Here is a 19,055-nt window from a genome sequence, read left to right as displayed (position 1 = left end):
AAGGAAAAAAGTTGATGACTGGTAATAGCAATAATCAAGTTAACTGGACAGGGCTGCTATTACTGTGACAATTATTTCAACATACGTTTCAGCTATAATTATCTTCTTGGAAATTATTTAAACATAAGATGCCAACACGTGTTTTTGATCCTATACTCAGTCTTTGCCACCACTGTTTTCTTAACTGAACAGTTAAAATACATTTACAGCTTGAACAGGATGAAATTTAACTTTGTAGGCAAGGCATATAGTAACAACTAGCAATTTAGTGAAGGCTTAAGAATTTTTTACCCTATGCAAGTAAGAAATTACATCAGATTATAAGAGATGTCTACATAAAATACCATCAGCTAAAAAAAATCAGAAGTGTCAGATAAAAATAAGGGGGGAAAAAAAAAAAGGTGTCTCAAGTCAGTTTGAAGATTTCAGTATTAAAATGATTTGTCAGGAAACCAACAACCTGTACCAACCTTCACTTCTCGAAGAGAGTCAAGAAATTTGTCATGCCGGTTGGTCAACATGTGTAGCTGATTGCCAATGTCCTTCTCAGAAAGTTCCTTAGTTTTAGGTGTACTGGTCTGATCTCCCGGAGCCAATTCAATGTCTATTTCAACATCCTACACAGAAGTAAACAACTTAAAGCATGCAGATATTATCTAAGTACTTTTGCTTTTTTTCCAAACAAATACAAAACACCCTTCCGATCAACTTATTTCAAGTGCCACTACTTACGTTTGCTAGTTGTTCAGGTTCAGATACAGAATCGCTATAGTGCTATAGTAAACAAAAGGCTAAGCGAATGAATGTAAGTTCTGAGAAACCCACGCGTGCTTAAACTACAAGGTACTAAACACAGAATACACTGAACAATCCGTGCACATCATGTTCAAGACATATTCTCTAAACTCCTTTGATGAGAAACTAGGAAGAGCTATATTCCATCAAAAAGCTTTCTTTTTCTACAGTATTTCCTGTAAGTTACCTCTTCTTTGGATTCACTGTTTTCCCTTTCACGAGGCTCTTGTTTGACGTGGGTTACCATCGCGAATGCCGCTCTATCGTGACTGTCAGCAAGGTTGATAACATTGGTGATAGAGGGCAGCATAGCACCCTGGCAGCTTGTCCCAATTGTAGTATTCCTCTCGCACACCGCCAACAGGAGCTAAGACATTAAAAAGCAGGGAGAGTTTTTAAATATACATCTTACTGTAGTATTCTGAGGAAAACATAACTGTTTTAGTATTTATCAACAAGATAAAACTTACAATAATATGTTGAAGGCCTCTATCACCTTTATTCAATAAATATACTAATGCGTTTTCATCTTAATCTGATCACATTTTTTCACTATTTTGAAGGTCATGACTATACTTTCAAAATCGTTTTTCAAGCGTCTCCTGAAAATCTTGAAGAAATACAAATCTTCTATGCCTAAATTCTGTATTTTGTGCTTTTTAGCATGTATATTTCGTGCCCTCCAGCAGTTGATGTACACAAACTCTCCCCATCACAATGAAAGTCCTCCCAAAAAGTATATGGAAAAAAAAAAAAAAACAATGCTGGATTTTATCTCTCTGGAAGGAGTTAGAATACGTTTGAGAGTACAGTTATCCTCACAGTCACTTTAAACTCATGTTTTAATATGCAAATTTTTCCAAAAAAAGAAAAAAAAAAAAAAGTTTTGTTCCAAACAAACCAACCAAAAAAGCAATTTGTTTTCAATGCAGTCCCACCTAACAGTTGGCGTACCACTAGAGCAGGTACTCCAGCCTTAACAGTTCTCTTGAAATCATCTACTGTAACAATTCTTGTATTCTTTTTTATAATCACCATCATTTATAAGAGATGGATTTTCTTAAGAAGTATTATCCTGGTCATTAAGCTTTTTACAGAGAAAATAGATTTTAAAGGTTGATATTAAAGCCACTTTCCAAGTATCAGCATTTCATGGTTTAGACACTGTAGTTATATTTAAGCACCACTGGAAGTATCTGAGGCAGCAGACAGGTTTTCTTCAGCTTTCATACAGATAATACATACTACAAGTCACACACTGCATAATGCTTTTACACACAGCCAAGAAAAATGGGGAATAAAAAATACTTTTCAAATAATAATTATACTTCTGATACAAATAATTTCCCTACCTCAATGCACTGTTTTATCCAAAAGTGATTTCCCATCGCTTCCCAGTTTTGAGAACAGGTCACATAAAGTAGGCGCTCGTAAACACGACGTTTCATAGAATTGTCAAAGACCTCAAAAAATTTGGCTCGTATGAGTGGTTGGGCACAACGCAAACCCGAAAGAAATGCTGGCTCAAGTTTAGCAGTAAGTTCACTACCAGAGAGATTCTCATCCCTAAAATAAATAAAGATGAAGTGACAGAGGCATTAGAAAGAGAATCCTTCCAGGTTTTGTATATAAAGTACTAAAAATCAAAAGAGCTGACATCCTGTAGAAGCCCACATGATGTGGCATGCACCCAGGTGCAGCATTTTGAGAGCACAGAAAATATTGCTGCTTGTTACAAAATTGCCCCAGAACTATCGTAAAAACTCTTTCAGGATAAAATCTTTCCATAATTGTGAAACAATTTCAGCTACATTTGCATCTTGTTTGAAATGCCAAATGATACTCATCAATAAAAACTTCTGACCACCATGTCCATACCAGGGCTTTGCACAGTTAACCAGAAAACAGAACAGAAGCGAACAGTAATCCAAAATAATGTGAATCATCAGCTCAAAATTAAATATCTGGCATTTTTTTATAAGGTAACTATGTTAATTACTTCATCATGCTACAAAACCTGCCAGTTTAGCTAGCAAAGTAACTCTCCTGAAAGTATAATTTACAATAAATTTCTAAGAAAAAAAAAAAATCTTTATACACATGAAAAGACAGACAGGTTTCAGCTGTCACCTCAGTGTTTAGAATACAACCAGCTACGAGGATGCCTTGGCATCCTGGAAAAGGAAGAGGTTGGGATGGTGGAGAGATTGTAGCAGAGCCAAAAAGAAAATCCTTTCTAAGAAATTTCAAATGGCCTGCCATAAATATGTATTGTGGTCCCAGTGAAATGATGTTGCATTTTAGGAAAATAAATAAATAAATTGCTTAATTCAGACCTAGAAAGATTGATGGCATGTTATAAAGGTCATATATGGAACAAATTATGAACCAATAAGCTGCAATAAATGATTAATTTCTATAATTACCTATAGACATAGTTAACAAGGTCCAAGAACTGAGCATTTAATTCAAGGTCTTCTGGAAAGCGCTTTTCAATGTAAGTCATCATTTTCACTAGTAAAATGGACTTCTCCCGGAGAGTAGGTGTCTGTGTTAAAAGATGACATGATTAATTTTGTCAATTCATCTCAAAACATGCAGAGAACTGGCACATTTAAAGTATTCCTCAGCCATCCTTTATATCACTCTCACTTCTAAAGTACTGAAAAATAGCTTGGTAGAAGGTCACAGTTCTTAAAAAGAAAAATAACTCAAGCATGTATCTTCTAATGCGCTAGAGAATTTTAAAACCATGACTAAAAACAGGTTTACGTTGTTCAATGATTATAAAAATCTAACATATATTTTTAAAAGTATAGGTCCTTTTCTACAGCACTAGATTATCAAGTACTCTAGAGTAAAATATGGCAAATTGAGAAGGCCACAAAAAGTTATAGGAATAACACAATTTAAACCAGCATCAGCCATCCTCCTCCAGAAGAATCTCTCTATCCAAGTTCATGTGAAACGTATTTTAAAACTTTTACTTTAAAAAAAAGTTCTCAGTAAAACAGCATTTGAGATCAAACACCTAGTGTAAGCCCATAAAATGCTAACCATCTTTAATTCCAGTTACTTTCATAGGGGACATAAAACATTCCAAAACTCATGAAGGGCATCTAAACACATACAAAAGAGCCTTACAAACCTCATTGTCAAAAAATGATGAATTGTAACAGTGACAAATAGTTATTTAGTATTTGAGAGCAATAATGATTTTATCTTCTCAATTTACCTGATTAGCTGCCATTGGGGAATTGTTTTTCACCCACTCTTCCACTATTTTTACCACTGCACGAAGAATTTTGGCATCAGTAGATTTTTCAATGAGAGATGTTAGAATAGCTTGTATAAAATTTTTCCTCATTTCCATGCTCATCACAGCCAAGCGTGTTTTCACAAGATCCAGGCTTAGCATTACCAGTTCGCTTGTACCTGCTACGGATTCAGAAAAAAAGGATTAAAGTTGTGCATACACCAATAAAACACCTAGTAAAGAAATTTTCAAGATAAGCTACTGTAGTTTTAAAAATAGCAACAATAATATCTGTTACCTGGAAACATATCCCTAGCAATAATGTTTTCAGAATTATTACTTTCCATTCCCAAACAGCTGAGACAGAATCCTTCCAAAAAAAACCAAATCCATTCAGAATCCTAAAGGAGAGCCTGTGTGGTTTCATTTCAGTAAAAGATATTACAGAACCCCAGTACTGAAAAACTGCAATTAAACTTGTGAAGAAATACTATATGATAGAATCATAGAATGGTTTGGGTTGGAAGGGTCCTTAAAGATCACCTGGTTCCAAATCCCCTGCCATAAGCAGGGACACCTTCCACCAGACCAGGCTGCTCAGAGCCCCATCCAACCTGGCCTTGAACACTGCCAGCGAGGGGGCAGCCACAGCTTCTCTGGGCAACCTGTGCCAGTGTTTCACCACCCTCATGGGGAAGAATTTCTTCCTAATACCTAATCTAAATCTGCCCTCTTTCAGTTTACAGCCATTCCCCCTTGTCCTGTCACTACACACCCTTGTGAAAAGCCCCTCTCCATCCTTCCTGTAGGCCCCTTCAGGTACTGGAAGGCTGCTATCAGGTCACCCCGGAGTCTTGTCTTATCCAGGCTGAACAGCCCCAACTCCCTCACAGCCTGTCCTCATAGGAGAGGTGCTCCAGCCCTCTGATCATCTTCGTGGCCCTCCTCTGGACCCGCTCCAACACATCCATGTCCTTCCTATGTTGGGGGCTCCAGAGCTGCATGCAGGACTCCAGGTGGGGTCTCACGAGAGCCGAGTAAAGGGTCAGAATCACCTCTCTTGACCTGCTGGCCATGCTTCTCTTGATGCAGCCCAGGATACGTTTGGCTTTCTGGGCTGCAAGTGCACACTGCCGGCTCAGGTCGAGCTTCTCATCCACCAGTACCCCCAAGTCCTTCTCCTCAGGGATGCTCTCGAGCCACTTTCTGCCCAGCCTGTACTTGTGTTTCAGATTGCCCCGACCCACATGCAGGACCTTGCACTTGGCTTTCTTCATTCTTCATGAGGTTCTTAGAACTTCATGAGGTTCACACAGGTCCACCTCTCCAGCCTGTCAAGGTCCCTCTGAATGGCATCCCTTCCCTCCAGTGTGTCAAGGAGCTCACCTATTCTGTTCACTTAATTTGCTGATTTGCTTATCTGTCATATTTAATAATTTTCCAATTGTTTCTCAGTCTACTTAAAATATGGGCAAGGAATCTAATAGCAAAGTATTCTTTCAAAGTATTTTCTTCAGTAGCTTACTCATTAATGAATTAGTGCTCTTTACTAGCACAATTTTCTTCTACAAGCACATCTCATTTTTTCAGTGACTCATAACCTAATTCATTTGATGACAGACAGAATTTTAGACTGACAAAGATGCCATTTTAAGATAAAAACAAAAGCATCAGCTCCAGCAAGTTAATTTCACAAACAGTTGTTTCAATATTATCAAATAGGAATGAGTAAAAAAAAGTGAAAGTACAGAATAATCAAAAAAATCCAGCCCCTCTCTGCTCAAAACTATAAACTCTTGAATTTCAGTATTTCTGTACATGCTGTAGCTCAACAAATATTCACTAGCCATTCACTAAAACGTCTGGGTTAATACTGAAATTCCTAGAGTAAGCTGGTAACATGAACTCAAAGTACATTTTTATTCTTCGGTACTTCAGTAATAGCTGTCACTGATACTGAAGTATTTTCCAACATATACTAATGCACACAAAACTCTACAAAATCATTTGAATCCTTTCAGGATTAAGAGCTTTTAATACTTTAACCATTAACATCCTTGGACCACATTATGCAATACCTGTATTTGCTTCTGCTGTTCCTGTAGTAGCCTGTGGGTTTAAGTGCTCCCTGACCATCTTCTGCAGAGATCGCATAAAAACCGAAATCAATCTGTCAATATAGCTGGGATTGTTACTGCACGCAGACTTCAGAATCATTAAAGTACCTACAGACAAAATCAGACAAAAACAATTCTTAAGGAAGTAAAACTTTTATTGAGCATGACTTGAGTAAGATATAGGTTTTCAATGTGGAGGTTCTCATTCTATGAAAGATGAAAGAACACAGGAAAAGGTGCTAGCTGCATTTTTGTCCTGCTATGAAAGAAGCATGGGACTATCCAAGTTACAAACACTAGAAATCTGGACAGATTTGAAGAAAAATTTCAGTCTCAATTTTCGTCTTTAGTCTAAGACTAAAAGGCTATTTTTGCATTAATCAAAATATTTGAATGTTCTGTATATAAGTGTGTGATGGAGGGCAAGAGGGAGAAAGGGAGGACAGCAAGAGAGGGACTGAGAGCCGACACTTCTCCAAGACTTTAAGAAAATTAAGAAAATAAAGAAATACAGTTAACTAGGCAAAATGAAACTATTCCTAGTGTTGCATGTTTGTTTTAGTAACAAAAAGTAGCAAAAAAGTTTTACATGAATATGCCTGGGTTTAGTAATGAAAAATAAATTTAAAAAATAACACAGTCTTGGTTTTCTAATTTAGAAGATTTATGAATTTCAATCTACAGTAACTGATTTCTGAAACAAGTTAACTATTGAAACCGGTAATTTCAGCACAGTTTATGAATGCCACTATGCCTACAAGATCAGTCCCTTCAAATTAGACAGTTGTTAACAATGCCTATCCTAATATAAGCTTATCCATATTCATGCAAACCAATCAGTTTTAGCATAACTGTGCGTTAAAATAGTTAACCCTTCAAAAAAAGTACACACATTCCGTCAAACCATACCCTCTAAAAAAAAAAAAAAAAAAAAACAACCCTACAGCTATCCCTTTTCTTACTGCAACTTCATAATTCAACAAAAGCCAACAACAGTATTTACAGAAGTGTGTTCTGTTCATTGAATGTCTGCTTCAAAAGTTTTTATTTCTTTTCCTGCTCAAACGTGCACAAGATTTGGCACACAGAGTCCAGCCTCTTAAATACAGAATGAAGAAGACTTGCACCACCTGACAGTTAGATTGTTGTGCTGCCTTTACATGAGCTCTGGGCAAAGCGTAAGAAACATCTTTCTTGGTTAGTCTGTTGTAAAGCACATCCCGACGTCTGACAAACAGGCAATTCCCGAAGCGAAATTACAACTATCTGCGCAGATCAGAGAGTAGAATAGTGAAGGACATATGCCATTTAAATCAGCAAGTTCCAAAATTGTGCAATTTCAGGTCTGTATTACCAACACAACCAGTTCTGGGCCAAACATATACCAATATATCTTTGTCATTGTATTATACAGCTGAGCTGTCTACCAGTTAAATAAGTACGAATAGCAAGCAAAGACAAACCTTTCAGCTCTTCAAAACGGTAAATGCTAAAAACTCAGATTTCCTCACTCCAGAAAAAAAACAGCATTTTTGTAATTTCTCACTTAGTGAGCATTCAAGGTCTATAAACAAAAAAATCTTCCTACACTATTGAAATCAGCTGATAAATGAGACTCTAAAAACAACTGAAAAAAAAAGTATAAGGCAATAATGTGTAAGAATGTTTACACAGATTCCTTGACATAGTCTACTGTATCTCAGAGTAGTAGCCGCAGGATTTTAGTTTTTCCATGTAACAAGTTTCCAGTAACGTCTACTTTACATTTTAACTAATCCAAATGCTGCATCTTTTTCCCCGTGCCCTGTGAACGAAGAAGGCTTCCGTCTAGCACAGCTGCAGCTCCCCACTTGCAATAATTGCTCCTAAGTCAGCTACCAGAAGACAGAATGCAATGAAGCCCCCAGTCCCTTTCTTCACAGATGACAGACGTCCCAAGCTCATTTCTCAAGTTAGCTCCAAATGCTTCCCACAGCTTCCTCTGCATGATACCAGATTTTGATTTCCTTATGGAAAATAAAAGCTCATGACAAAGATCACGCCCATTAATGCGCACCCTACATACGTCTAGTAGAGATGTGGGAAACTTACCAAAGAGCTGAGAAGGGTTAGCATTAGTGGCTTTTTCGTAATTAGTAAGTCCTTCATAAATAACCTTTCCAACTGCAGCATAAAGGCACTCCAGCTCTTCATACTTTGAAGCTACACTTGAGGTACCTGCAGAGTTTACAGAGTTATGTTTACTTCTAGTAACATTAGAGATGGAACAGACAAGAAACAGTTACACTGTGAAAATACAATCCTCTGTACCATCACCGGAACTTTATCTTGCTAATACACCAAGATAGCACAAGCAGATTCCTCATTTATACAAACTTCATTATTATATAACCAGTATCTAACTTCTATAATAGTGCATGACTACTTCTAAATAACTCGTTTTGATGAGAAGTCTTAGATTGTTGAATTTTTTTCAAGAAAATATCTATCTAAATTAGTTTAAGACATGGCATATTACTTATTGTCTTCCTTTTTACACTGTATCTCCCTTCCTTGTAGCAAAACAGCAAAGCTTAACAACTAAAAAATTGCATTTCTGAAGCTGAAAAATTATAATTGTAAAAATCCATTAAATTTATAGCATGTATTTCTTGAACCAAAGTTATGACAGCCACAGGTTATTAAGTTTTTATGTCAATGGATAATGATGTATTCCACATGATTACTTATTTCAGCTTTTCTTTTTTTAAACAGAGGTTGAAAGTGCAAGCTAAAATGGACCATTAAGTGCAGGAATCATAAAACAGAATATTAGCACATTCCAAAGAGTGTCTTTCCCATGCCCTTAATCAGTTAAGTTATGCAGCAATAAAGGATAAAAGGAGAAAGAAAACATGGCATACTTGGTTCTGTAGGGAAAATGCCCATCAAGCGAGAAAGAAGACTGTGAACTGCTCTCAAAACCTTGGTGTTTCCACAAGTCATACAAGCTGCTACACCTCGTTGCAGGGGTTTGAAGCTGCTAAGAATAGCAGGAGGCTGCAGTACAGTTAACAGGAAACTTAATACCTCTAAACCAGTGCAAATGTTGGCGAAGTTGGCCTGATTGGGTTGTTCCTAAAGAGAACACATACAAAAAACACAGTGAGTAGGGGAAAACACACAAGTATTACATGGATTAGTAAGTCCAGATCAAATCTGCTGAAAACCTGTAATAAAGTTTAGGTTTCTATGCTAGCCATGTTTCACGTCAAACCTTTGAATAAGTCATACAATATAAATACAAGGTGCTATAAAATCTTTAACCACAAAAATGTTACTTAAGCATTTACAGTACACTCCTCCTGATGTTTTCTGCGGTGCTATTTTGAGAGTTGCCTGCAACCTTGCTGGTTGGAAGTGCTTTCGGCAGAGGATAATGTTTTCTCTTTCTGTCAACTTCTTTCAGAGACAGACCTTCAGTGAAGAGCTAAAACAGCATATTCTACGATAAGTTACAGCTTAAAGGTTAGAAAAGGGGATATTTGCATCTAAAGAAAAAAAAAAAAGAAAATATTCCTAGACTTACCTTTTGTAAACCTGTAAAATGATCGTTAAGATTGTAAATTACCCCGTTTGCTGCAAAAAGCTTTATTCTTCTTTCTCAACCTCCTGAATAACTGATGCCACATAGCACAAAATTAAGAAATGAAATTCCTGTTCCAGAGGGCTTATATCCTTGTATTAAGTAAACATCAACCCCATTCACCCCGCTCAGGTCTGTGGGGTGGTATGGTGCGTTTGTTCTGAGGTGGGGGAAGGAGAAGTGGAGTGGACTAGGTTTTGATTTTGGCTCGCTCTTAGATGCGATGCACTTTGTCCACCTTCCCCAAATTCATAAAAGATGATAAACTCGAAGATATGTCTGAAAAGCAGAGTGAAGAGACAGCAGTTGTCATTCTGGAAGCATATGGACTCTCTGAACTGTGCTCTCTAAAGTTATTTCTACACCTTCACCATCTTCCCCTCTGTTCCAGAAAGAGAGGGCAACGATGGTCTGTACATAACATGCAGCTCTTCTTCAGCAACCAGCACGCAGATACTCACAACTTTCTCTGTCTTCAGCGCAGAGGAATCACTTAAAGTCATGATTTTCCTGAAGTCATACTGCAGTTACTGCACAGCCTCCATCACTTGGCAATAAAATAGCTTTGCAATTGTGTAACTGAGGAAGATTAGTAGGAAATAATCTTCATGCAACAACGGCTGGAATTGACTGCAGTTCTTCCTGTTGTAGGCTATCAAATGCCATCAACAGGAAAAGAGTTATGAATTTTAATGGTAATTTTCACTCAGGTTGCACACTACTTGGGAAAAGATGAGTAAAGCAACAAATAATAGCTCCCTGGAGCACTATCAATGCTTGTAAACCCAAAGCAAATGGAGCCACATCAAAAATTCTTCCAACAGAAGGAGAGAAGGATAAAAGCAGATACTTGCCCTTTCAAGGGCTATCTCCATAAAGACAACAGCATTATGAAAGCATAGCACATTTAGATCAACATTTAGAAAAAATGGGCCACAGCAGTTTTTCATGTAATTTTAGACATTTTAAAGCTTCCAAAAGTAGGATACATTACTCCTTTATTCAAAGAAATAGAAAAGTGACATCAAGAGAGCTCCTATAAACTTAACACAGTAAGAGTTGCTAGTCTAGTAAAGAGTACGATACAAATACAATAGGTGTGGAAAAACTTACTCTATGGCAAAATGCATACAGATGATGAACAAAATATGTTGTATCATCAAATACAGGAAGCTAGCCTTTCAGTGAACTCCATATTACCATAACAGCCAGAAAACTTGGAACCAAGAAAATCAATCTGTAAAACTTTCTACTAACAAAAAAAACCCCACCAAATCCAAAACAAAAAAAAAAACCCAACCAGCAGGCCATCCAAACAAGCAAACTACAACCTATTTCAAAATCAGAGTAATATAGGAAGTTACTCTGCCTTCTCCTAAATCTATTTTAATCTTTGTAAGTACTGCAGCTATACAAATTATAACCACTGATGCAATTCAGATACTTGACAATTCATATATTTCACTACAAAGAAGAAAATATTAAGACTGTAAAAATCAGTATCCAGATATTATTAGTATGCAATCAAATATGTGCTAGTGAAACCTAAAGACCTACAGGACTAAAACGTTACCTACCACAGTCATTAGCAGCTTATCGAACCACTGCAACTTCAGTTCTGATTTTGGCCACATGTCTGGTCGTAAAGCTGTTTTCAGCAGGTTGACACAGCGGCGAGACAGCAATTCCCCAGGAGATCCAGCAGTGTTTGAGTTGTCATTTACCTAGCAATTAATCAGAGTTAACAAAATGACACCCTTTTGTAACCAACTCATTAATTTATTGTGCATTCCAAGCAAGCATATAATTTCTTATTTCTGAAACAGACGAGCTTAAGCCAGTTTTATCAGTACAGTCACAGAGTATTTAACTGCATAAAAAGCTGACAACTGTTGTAAACACCACAACTAATTTCTAAACTGCTAGCTAATAACCCCAAATCACCCATCAAAGGTATATTAAAACCAGTTTAATCCTATACGTTATCAGTGCAACTGTGAACATGCTCAAGATGGTTAATCTTTTGTTTGCAAGGTATCCATAAACATATGTAGCTCTTTACTCAATTCATCTTTATACATCAAGACCACGTCTATTCTGTGCAATGGACTGTGGTGTATAAAATCCCATGTTACTTACCAGCCGAGTGGGCTGCAGAAGCCATAAAATTTGTCAGCTCTGAGCTACACCCAGCTAATTTTCCCCACTCTAAAAAAGTTAATTCTCAACAAAATTTGGTGAAAAGTTTTAGTTCTACACACTGCATAACAAGAAGTAATTCCATGTATTTGATCTTGAAAATACAATTACAATCTTTACCCTTTGATAACATTAAATAACATAATTGACATAGTCTTTCCCTGCTAAACTCTCTAAATATTCTTCAGTTTTTGGGTAAAGCATTCTTGCCATTAAACCTAGGCAATCAAACAAGCATACTTTGCAGCATCCAGCAAATACACAAACAAATTAAGATAAAATACTTATGGGAACTTTGTTCAGCTACAGTCAAATTCTACTAGTCACATTTATTTCAATCATGCCACTCCTGATCTAGTACTTGCTTGAAAAGAGAAAGTAAAGAACAAACAAAATGCTAGAAGTGATCAACAGCACAGTAAAATGGAAACTCTTTCCATTTCTAAATGTGAACAGTTGCAATCCAGATTTTGAGTTTTCAATTCAAAAGTACACACTCCCTGCATCAAGCTATGAACGTACAACAATAAGGAACTAAAGCATACCTCATGTATAATATTCAACATTTGTGAAATGAAAAACATGCAGAAACTGGTTATCAAATTCAATTTCTTTCCTCCTTAAAATAAAAACACTACTTTTTGTACAATTTTGTATTTAAGTTTCTAACCTTTCAGCAAAAGGAAATACATAAACACAAGAATAATCCAAGCATAAAAGGATCCTTATGAAAAGCAGGTTTTATGGTTTTGACTACTAAAGCTGCACTGGTATTTGCGTATCGGAATAAACATACTACCTGGCAAGCAATTCTAATCAAGAAATTAACGACTGTATCTGTATGCTGCTTGTCAATTGGCTTGGAAAGCAGTGCATCAGCTCCTGACAAGGACTGGCTACGTCCAAATACCTGCATGTACACAAAACACAAAAACCATAAGCAACACTGAAGGAGGATAACATCAAACAGAACAGATTTGGAGTATTTTCTAAAAGCACAACCTTCCATTCAGAGAGTTTCGAGTTATGTGGAAAAAACAGGAAAGCTAAATTGCAAGTTATAAATTTGAGTCGCTGAACAAAATCTGCATTTTTCTTACAGCGCTTATTGCTCCCGTAGCTGTCCTGAATCGCTTTACTTCTTGGCCAGAATCAACAGACAATCCTCTTTTAACAGCAGATGAGGCAGAACTTGCTCCTTCTCCACTTGCACTTGAATCCATATCTGAATCTGGCTGAAATATCAGCAATGTGCATGTTAAAAAAAGCATTTAACTGTGTAACAGTTGAATCTTTACCAGTTTATTTAGACTACCTACCTGCTGGTCTTTAATTCTTTGCAATTCCCACTTAATAACTACTTCAGCAAGATCCACAGCTAATTTTCTTTGCTCTATTGTAACACTGGGAGTGAAGCCCAGTCTCTGCATGGCACTAACCATATGCTGAACCAAGTGATGTCTCACCGGATAATAAACCTGAAAATATGGATTCACAGTCACGTTAGCCATTAACCAATAAAATTCTACACAAAAACTACAGAGTCGAAATAAAGCAAAATGGTAAAACAGTCTTTAATCCCTACGTTTGCAACATCTGTACCGTGTTCAAGTTTTGCAATCCAGAAGAGTAACCGGTGCTTCAAAAATAAAATTTTGGCTACAATTTTCAGTAGTGACTACTGATTTCATGTACCCAAATGAAGATGTTCTGCTGAAGATACATGATTTTTCTCAAAGACCAATCATTCTTATTCTTTGCTGATCTATTTACAGCTACAATCCACATTTGAACATATTTGGCTATTTTTTAAAAAAAGCATGGAGGCATCTGTTCCTGAAAAGCGACTTAAATGCATTTATTAGCTAGCTGTCACTTTAGACCATATTTTAATGCGCATTTTCAAAAATCCTCCTATACTGACATTCTGCAGCATTCCCCCATTTGTTTAATGTTTGCCAACACACATTAGCTGGAGATAAAAGTTTCCTAGTCAAGCCCACAGAATATATGAAGTCAAACAAGGATTACTGGAGGATGGAAAAGAACATGTTTCTGCATTTTCTTTAAACAAATCTTCACAGCTCTGTTAAGGAGCACTGCTAATGCACGTGCAATGAATTAATCTTGCAGACTTTCACCTGACATTTTGAGTTCTAACTTCAATCATGATAAAGCTTAGTAAGTGGTTTGCTATTAATAGCCGTTTTCAGTTTTAAATAAGTATCTTTGCAGACAGCTGATGCCTTTTGAAGCTAAACTATGTAAATCAGATCATGTTATTTTCTAATCAAACTACAGTTTACTTTCTTCATATCTGAGATACAGTGACTACCAGAACAACTGGTACAAGTACCTTGAAATGTTGTACTATCAAGTGCAAAATATGTACTAGTTGGGGAACTGTATGGCCCTCTTCCACAATGATTTTTCGGGTCCAGTGAGTCAGCATCTGATGTCCATCCTCCATTCGAGCAGGCACAGCTGGAGTCAGAATAGCCATCGCTTGCCTGACAATAGCTCGGGCCTCCATTGCATGAGCTTTTAGAAGACTGTGAAAAACCTAAACAGCAAAGTTTCTGATCCACATTAATATTATACATATCTACAAAAATAAAGCATTTATAAAGAAAGAGAAACTACAACATTTTCTAAACAACACTATTTTTTCCTAAAGGTCCATAATTTGGTAATTATACGATGATACTTCATTATCAGAAGTATACAGTGTACACTTCTGTCTCCCTTACGTTCCGTTTTTTCTTCCTCCCTCTCCACTGTCCAGTTTGAAGTTTTCCTTTGGTGCCCACATTCTGTCTCAACTGAAATGTCTGCCTCTTAAATGAGGAAACATTACCAATTTTGTTAATTCAACCAAAATGAGTTTTCATTGTCCCATTTACCCCGTTTTCACTTTTCTTTAGACTTCTTTCTGTACTCTCCTATCTCTGAAATTGTCTTTTGCTGCTCCTGTATTTCTTTGCCGCATATGAATTTCATTGTTACTTATACACTAAGTATCCAAAACTATCGTTTTACTATGCATTTTAAAATGAAAGAAAGCACACTACAGAACTTATTAACACCCATTAAATCTATGATTACAAGCCCTTAGAGTCAATACCTGAAGAACTATCTTCTTATGTATGGCAAATTTTGCAATGATGTGTGCCAAAAGCAAATGTCCACTGTATTTACACGCTGGATCCACACATGCCTTGGACAAGAGACAAGGCCAAGCAAATGTCATTAGGCGTCGTAGTTTGCTGTTCCGGTTTTTGTTATTGTCGTGAATGTGATGTGGAGCATGCTCAACCAGAAGCGTGGCAAACTGCAAGAGATATATCCTGAGAGAATCCAGCATATCAGCCTGTTTTTCCGGATCAAGCACCTAGTCCCAGGGACAATAAAAGAGGAGAGGAGGAAGGTGAAAAAGAAACAAAACAAAACAAAAAATCCAACTTTATTATAATCTGTAAAAGCAAAGTCCTAGTTTTTTTGCTTTTTAAGTGGTTTTTAAGAACACTAATAACTATAAACACATTTTTGAATCAGTTTAATAACCACAAAACAACTTCCTGAGGTCAGAACTTTTAAATAATGAGCAGATCTAGGAAATTCCAAAGTGCTAACCTATTCAAAAAAAACAAACCTAAACCCTCATCTTCAACAATATCTAGTGAATTACAAAAACATCGATGTTCTGTCATGGTAAGCTTTGGTTATGAAAAAGACTAGAAATGAGCTTACATGGCTGTAATCCCAAAGACAAGACATGCAAGTCAAAGAGATATCATAAACTGAAAATTGTAGTCCAGTCCTACTGATGACTGATGGATCTCACAACAGCTCAAAGTTAAGATGTGATTTGATATAACTGACACTAGTATTTAGAAATAACACAACTAATTCAAATCAGGATTGAAAAGCCAAATGAGAGGAACAACTTTTTCTTTTAATGACAAGTGCTGTTCCTCAGGGGTCACTACTGGGACCAGTGCTGTTTAACATCTTTGTCGGCGACACAGACAGTGGGACTGAGTGCACCCTGAGCAAGTTTGCAGATGACATCAAGCTGTGTGGTGCAGTCGACATGCTAAAGGGAAGGGATGCCATCCAGAGGGACCTTGACAGGCTGGAGAGGCAGGCCTGTGCGAACCTCATGAACTTCAACTAGGCCAAGTACAAGGTCCTGCACGTGGGTCAGGACAATACCAACCACAAATACAGGCTGGGTGGAGAATGGATTGAGAGCAGCCAGGAGGAGAAGGACTTCGGGGTGCTGGTTGACAAGAAACTCAACATGACCCTGCAGTGTGCGCTCGCAGCCCAGAAAGCCAAACGTATCCTGGGCTGCATCAAAATAAGTGTGGCCAGCAGGTCAAGGGAGGGGATTCTGCCCCTCTACTCTGCTCTTGTGAGACCCCACCTGGAGTGCTGTGTCCAGCTCTGGAGCCCTCAGCAAAGGAAAGACATGGACCTGTTGGAGCAGGTCCAGAGGAAGCCACAAAAATGATCAGAGGACTGGAACACCTCTCCTGTGAGGAAAGGCTGAGAGAGCTGGGGCTGTTCAGCCGAGAGAAGGCGGCTGTGGGACAAGGGGGAATGGCTGTAAACTAAAAGAGGGTAGATTTAGACTGGATATAAGAAAGAAACTCTACTACGAGTGTGGTGAGGCACTGGCACAGGCTGCCCACAGAAGCTGTGGCTGCCCCCTCCCTGGAAGTGTTCAAGGCCAGGTTGGACAGGGCTTTGAGCAACCTGGTCTGGTGGAAGCTGTCCACGCCCACGACGGAGGAGCTGGAACCATCTATAAGGTCCCTTCCAACCCAAACCATTCTATGATTAATTTTCAAACACTTTAATATAAACAAGGAATGTTACCTTTGTTATAAAAACGCTAGTAATGCTTTCTGGATTATCTCCTTCTGGGTTTGGGGGTCCCAACAGCTGTTCACCTTCTCCCTTTTCAAAACTGTACAAGAAAGCAGGATTCAGGACATGTTGCAGCACCTACAGAATATAAATAAATAAAAAAAACCAGTTACACTCAACTCTTGGATTCTTCTACTGGCAATCAACATTCAAGTAATTTCACATACAAACTTGCATGTAGACACACTCACTGATTACAAAAGGAAGCTATAAACACAACTTAAGACACAGGATACACACGAATTTTTCCCACTCCTTTTCCCTCGTCCAAGGGTAAAGATTCTTAAAAAGTGTAAACTGAAGTAGTCAGTACTGAAAGCAAGATGAATTGCTGTCTCTGTTTATTATCGCTCTTCTTCAGGTATGATATTTTCACCTAAATGGCTCTGCCAATTATCACACTCGTTGACATTTAAGTAAGCGAGTTTTGTTGCCCTCGTTCCCAAGAAGAAAATTAAACCTAAATACCAGGCTTCTTTGATTTAATGGCTTTCGTTACCTTGGCTTTGAGCTCATCTCCAAAGTTTGGGTCATTGAAGTCTACAAACCGGAAGAACAAAGCCCGTTTTTGGGAAATACTGTAGTTTTTTGGGATCTCTTCTTCCATGTATTCCTTTAAGAATGTCATATTGCAGAGAAATCGACCCGTAAAAGCCCGAAGCAACTGGAAGAGCAACTCTATATCACCATAATTCCTTCTGTAAAAACACATAAAACAAAAGCTTCTTTGAAAAAAAAATACCCAATCAAACTACTATGCTGATGACTTGGTGAAGAAACTAATCTTGGTTTTAAATGAGCAGAGTGCCAAGCGCAGGCAGTACCACAGGCATGGTTTTAGAGCTATGGCAATACTATGAAACACATTAAACTTTCTCTTCAATACCTGCAAACCCTTTCTAGTATGCCTGTATACCTCCACCGTATTTTTCAAAACTTTGAAAACAATTGTACACAAGCTATAGGAAATAAATGTTTTTACGTACTTGCAGTAATTCAGTAAGCAATACGCTAATAGCTTAGGTTCTTTCCAGTTTGTTGCAGCCATATTTTCCTTACGATGTCTCTCCTGAAAAGCTTCACTCACCCATACACGTTTCAGCTGATTCACCAAGGAATGTTGATTTGCTAACCAACACTCATCATTTTTCACAATGATACTTATGATCTGTCAAAAGCAAAACAAGACAAATGCACATTCAACATGCAACAGACCTGTCAGCAGAAACAATAAAAGTACTTCTCTGAAGTCAATTAAGCGTTCTAAAATATTTTTTTAAAAGTCAAATAAAACTAGCTTAGATCAATTTTTAAAGGATTTTTTTTTAAAAAAAGTTTGTTGCCATGTTTTCCTTTTGTACCTTACTTATCAAAAAAAGTATAGTTTGAGTCTCTTTTCCCTTCCTAGAGTGACTGTAACTAAAAACACTTTATATTTTTACAAGTGGTTTTCTATAATAATACATACCCAGACACTTGAAAGCCTGTATGTAACTGGACTGTACCTAAAGAGGTTTTAGCTGCCTAGTGAAGAGACAAACAAGAATAAATTAATACCTTGATAGCCTGAAACTGAAGATCGAGACGCATTGTGGTAGTGCTTGGAGAACCAGGTCTAACAGCTGCTTGGGTACCAACAGGTAACAGTAGAGTGATAAATCGGTTGGGATTCGCTGCCAGTACATCTCGTAGAGGTTTGGCATCTTTATGTTTTAAGAAACTCTGAAGAAGGGGAAGAAATAATTTTAATGACAACCTTTAAAAGCAAAAATACCAAAAGGCTCTATCATCCTGTAGCTTCTACATTCCTCACTGAAGTTGAACAGGTTCTATTTGACATATATAATCTCTACAACTTCAGTAATAATTCTGTATGTTCTGGAAAGGTATAAAATCAACATCTCAGGACAAACAAATACTAAGCAGAGAACAGGCACCCTATAGTCAGAGTAAGGCCATGATTAAGGACTACAAAGTTACGCAGGGCAAAAAAGATGGAAAAGATGAAAAACAACTCAATCATCAGGTTTGTGAAGATGAGGGCTTTTTCCTGTTCCCCTCCCCACACAGCTTACCATAAACATTCTGCTCCACTGTGGATCATTTAAAGTGGCTTCCATCATGAACA

At 37.5% G+C, this 19,055-nt stretch overlaps 1 protein-coding gene across 1 annotated transcript in view; it reads right to left on the bottom strand.

Annotated features, from left to right (window-relative positions):
- Positions 1 to 19,055, bottom strand: part of TRRAP (transformation/transcription domain associated protein) — a 101,282-nt gene that overhangs the window by 44,098 nt on the left and 38,129 nt on the right. The window contains exons 34-52 of the mRNA XM_075436054.1: positions 19,003 to 19,053; positions 18,485 to 18,649; positions 17,914 to 18,095; positions 17,427 to 17,625; positions 16,877 to 17,005; positions 15,117 to 15,383; positions 14,349 to 14,555; positions 13,312 to 13,470; positions 13,093 to 13,227; positions 12,792 to 12,902; positions 11,371 to 11,517; positions 9,072 to 9,285; positions 8,260 to 8,385; positions 6,130 to 6,276; positions 4,031 to 4,233; positions 3,222 to 3,343; positions 2,148 to 2,361; positions 983 to 1,162; positions 471 to 617 (exon numbers count right to left, since the gene is read on the bottom strand). Coding sequence (XP_075292169.1) covers positions 471 to 617; positions 983 to 1,162; positions 2,148 to 2,361; positions 3,222 to 3,343; positions 4,031 to 4,233; positions 6,130 to 6,276; positions 8,260 to 8,385; positions 9,072 to 9,285; positions 11,371 to 11,517; positions 12,792 to 12,902; positions 13,093 to 13,227; positions 13,312 to 13,470; positions 14,349 to 14,555; positions 15,117 to 15,383; positions 16,877 to 17,005; positions 17,427 to 17,625; positions 17,914 to 18,095; positions 18,485 to 18,649; positions 19,003 to 19,053 — 3,105 coding nt within the window. The remainder of the gene's footprint in view (positions 1 to 470; positions 618 to 982; positions 1,163 to 2,147; positions 2,362 to 3,221; positions 3,344 to 4,030; positions 4,234 to 6,129; positions 6,277 to 8,259; positions 8,386 to 9,071; positions 9,286 to 11,370; positions 11,518 to 12,791; positions 12,903 to 13,092; positions 13,228 to 13,311; positions 13,471 to 14,348; positions 14,556 to 15,116; positions 15,384 to 16,876; positions 17,006 to 17,426; positions 17,626 to 17,913; positions 18,096 to 18,484; positions 18,650 to 19,002; positions 19,054 to 19,055) is intronic.

The sequence above is a fragment of the Opisthocomus hoazin genome, chromosome 15 (assembly GCF_030867145.1).
Source record: "Opisthocomus hoazin isolate bOpiHoa1 chromosome 15, bOpiHoa1.hap1, whole genome shotgun sequence".
NCBI classification, from domain to species: Eukaryota; Metazoa; Chordata; class Aves; order Opisthocomiformes; family Opisthocomidae; genus Opisthocomus; species Opisthocomus hoazin.
The sequence above is the reverse complement of the archived record's forward strand: the minus strand, read 5'-3'. Positions and strand labels throughout refer to the sequence as shown.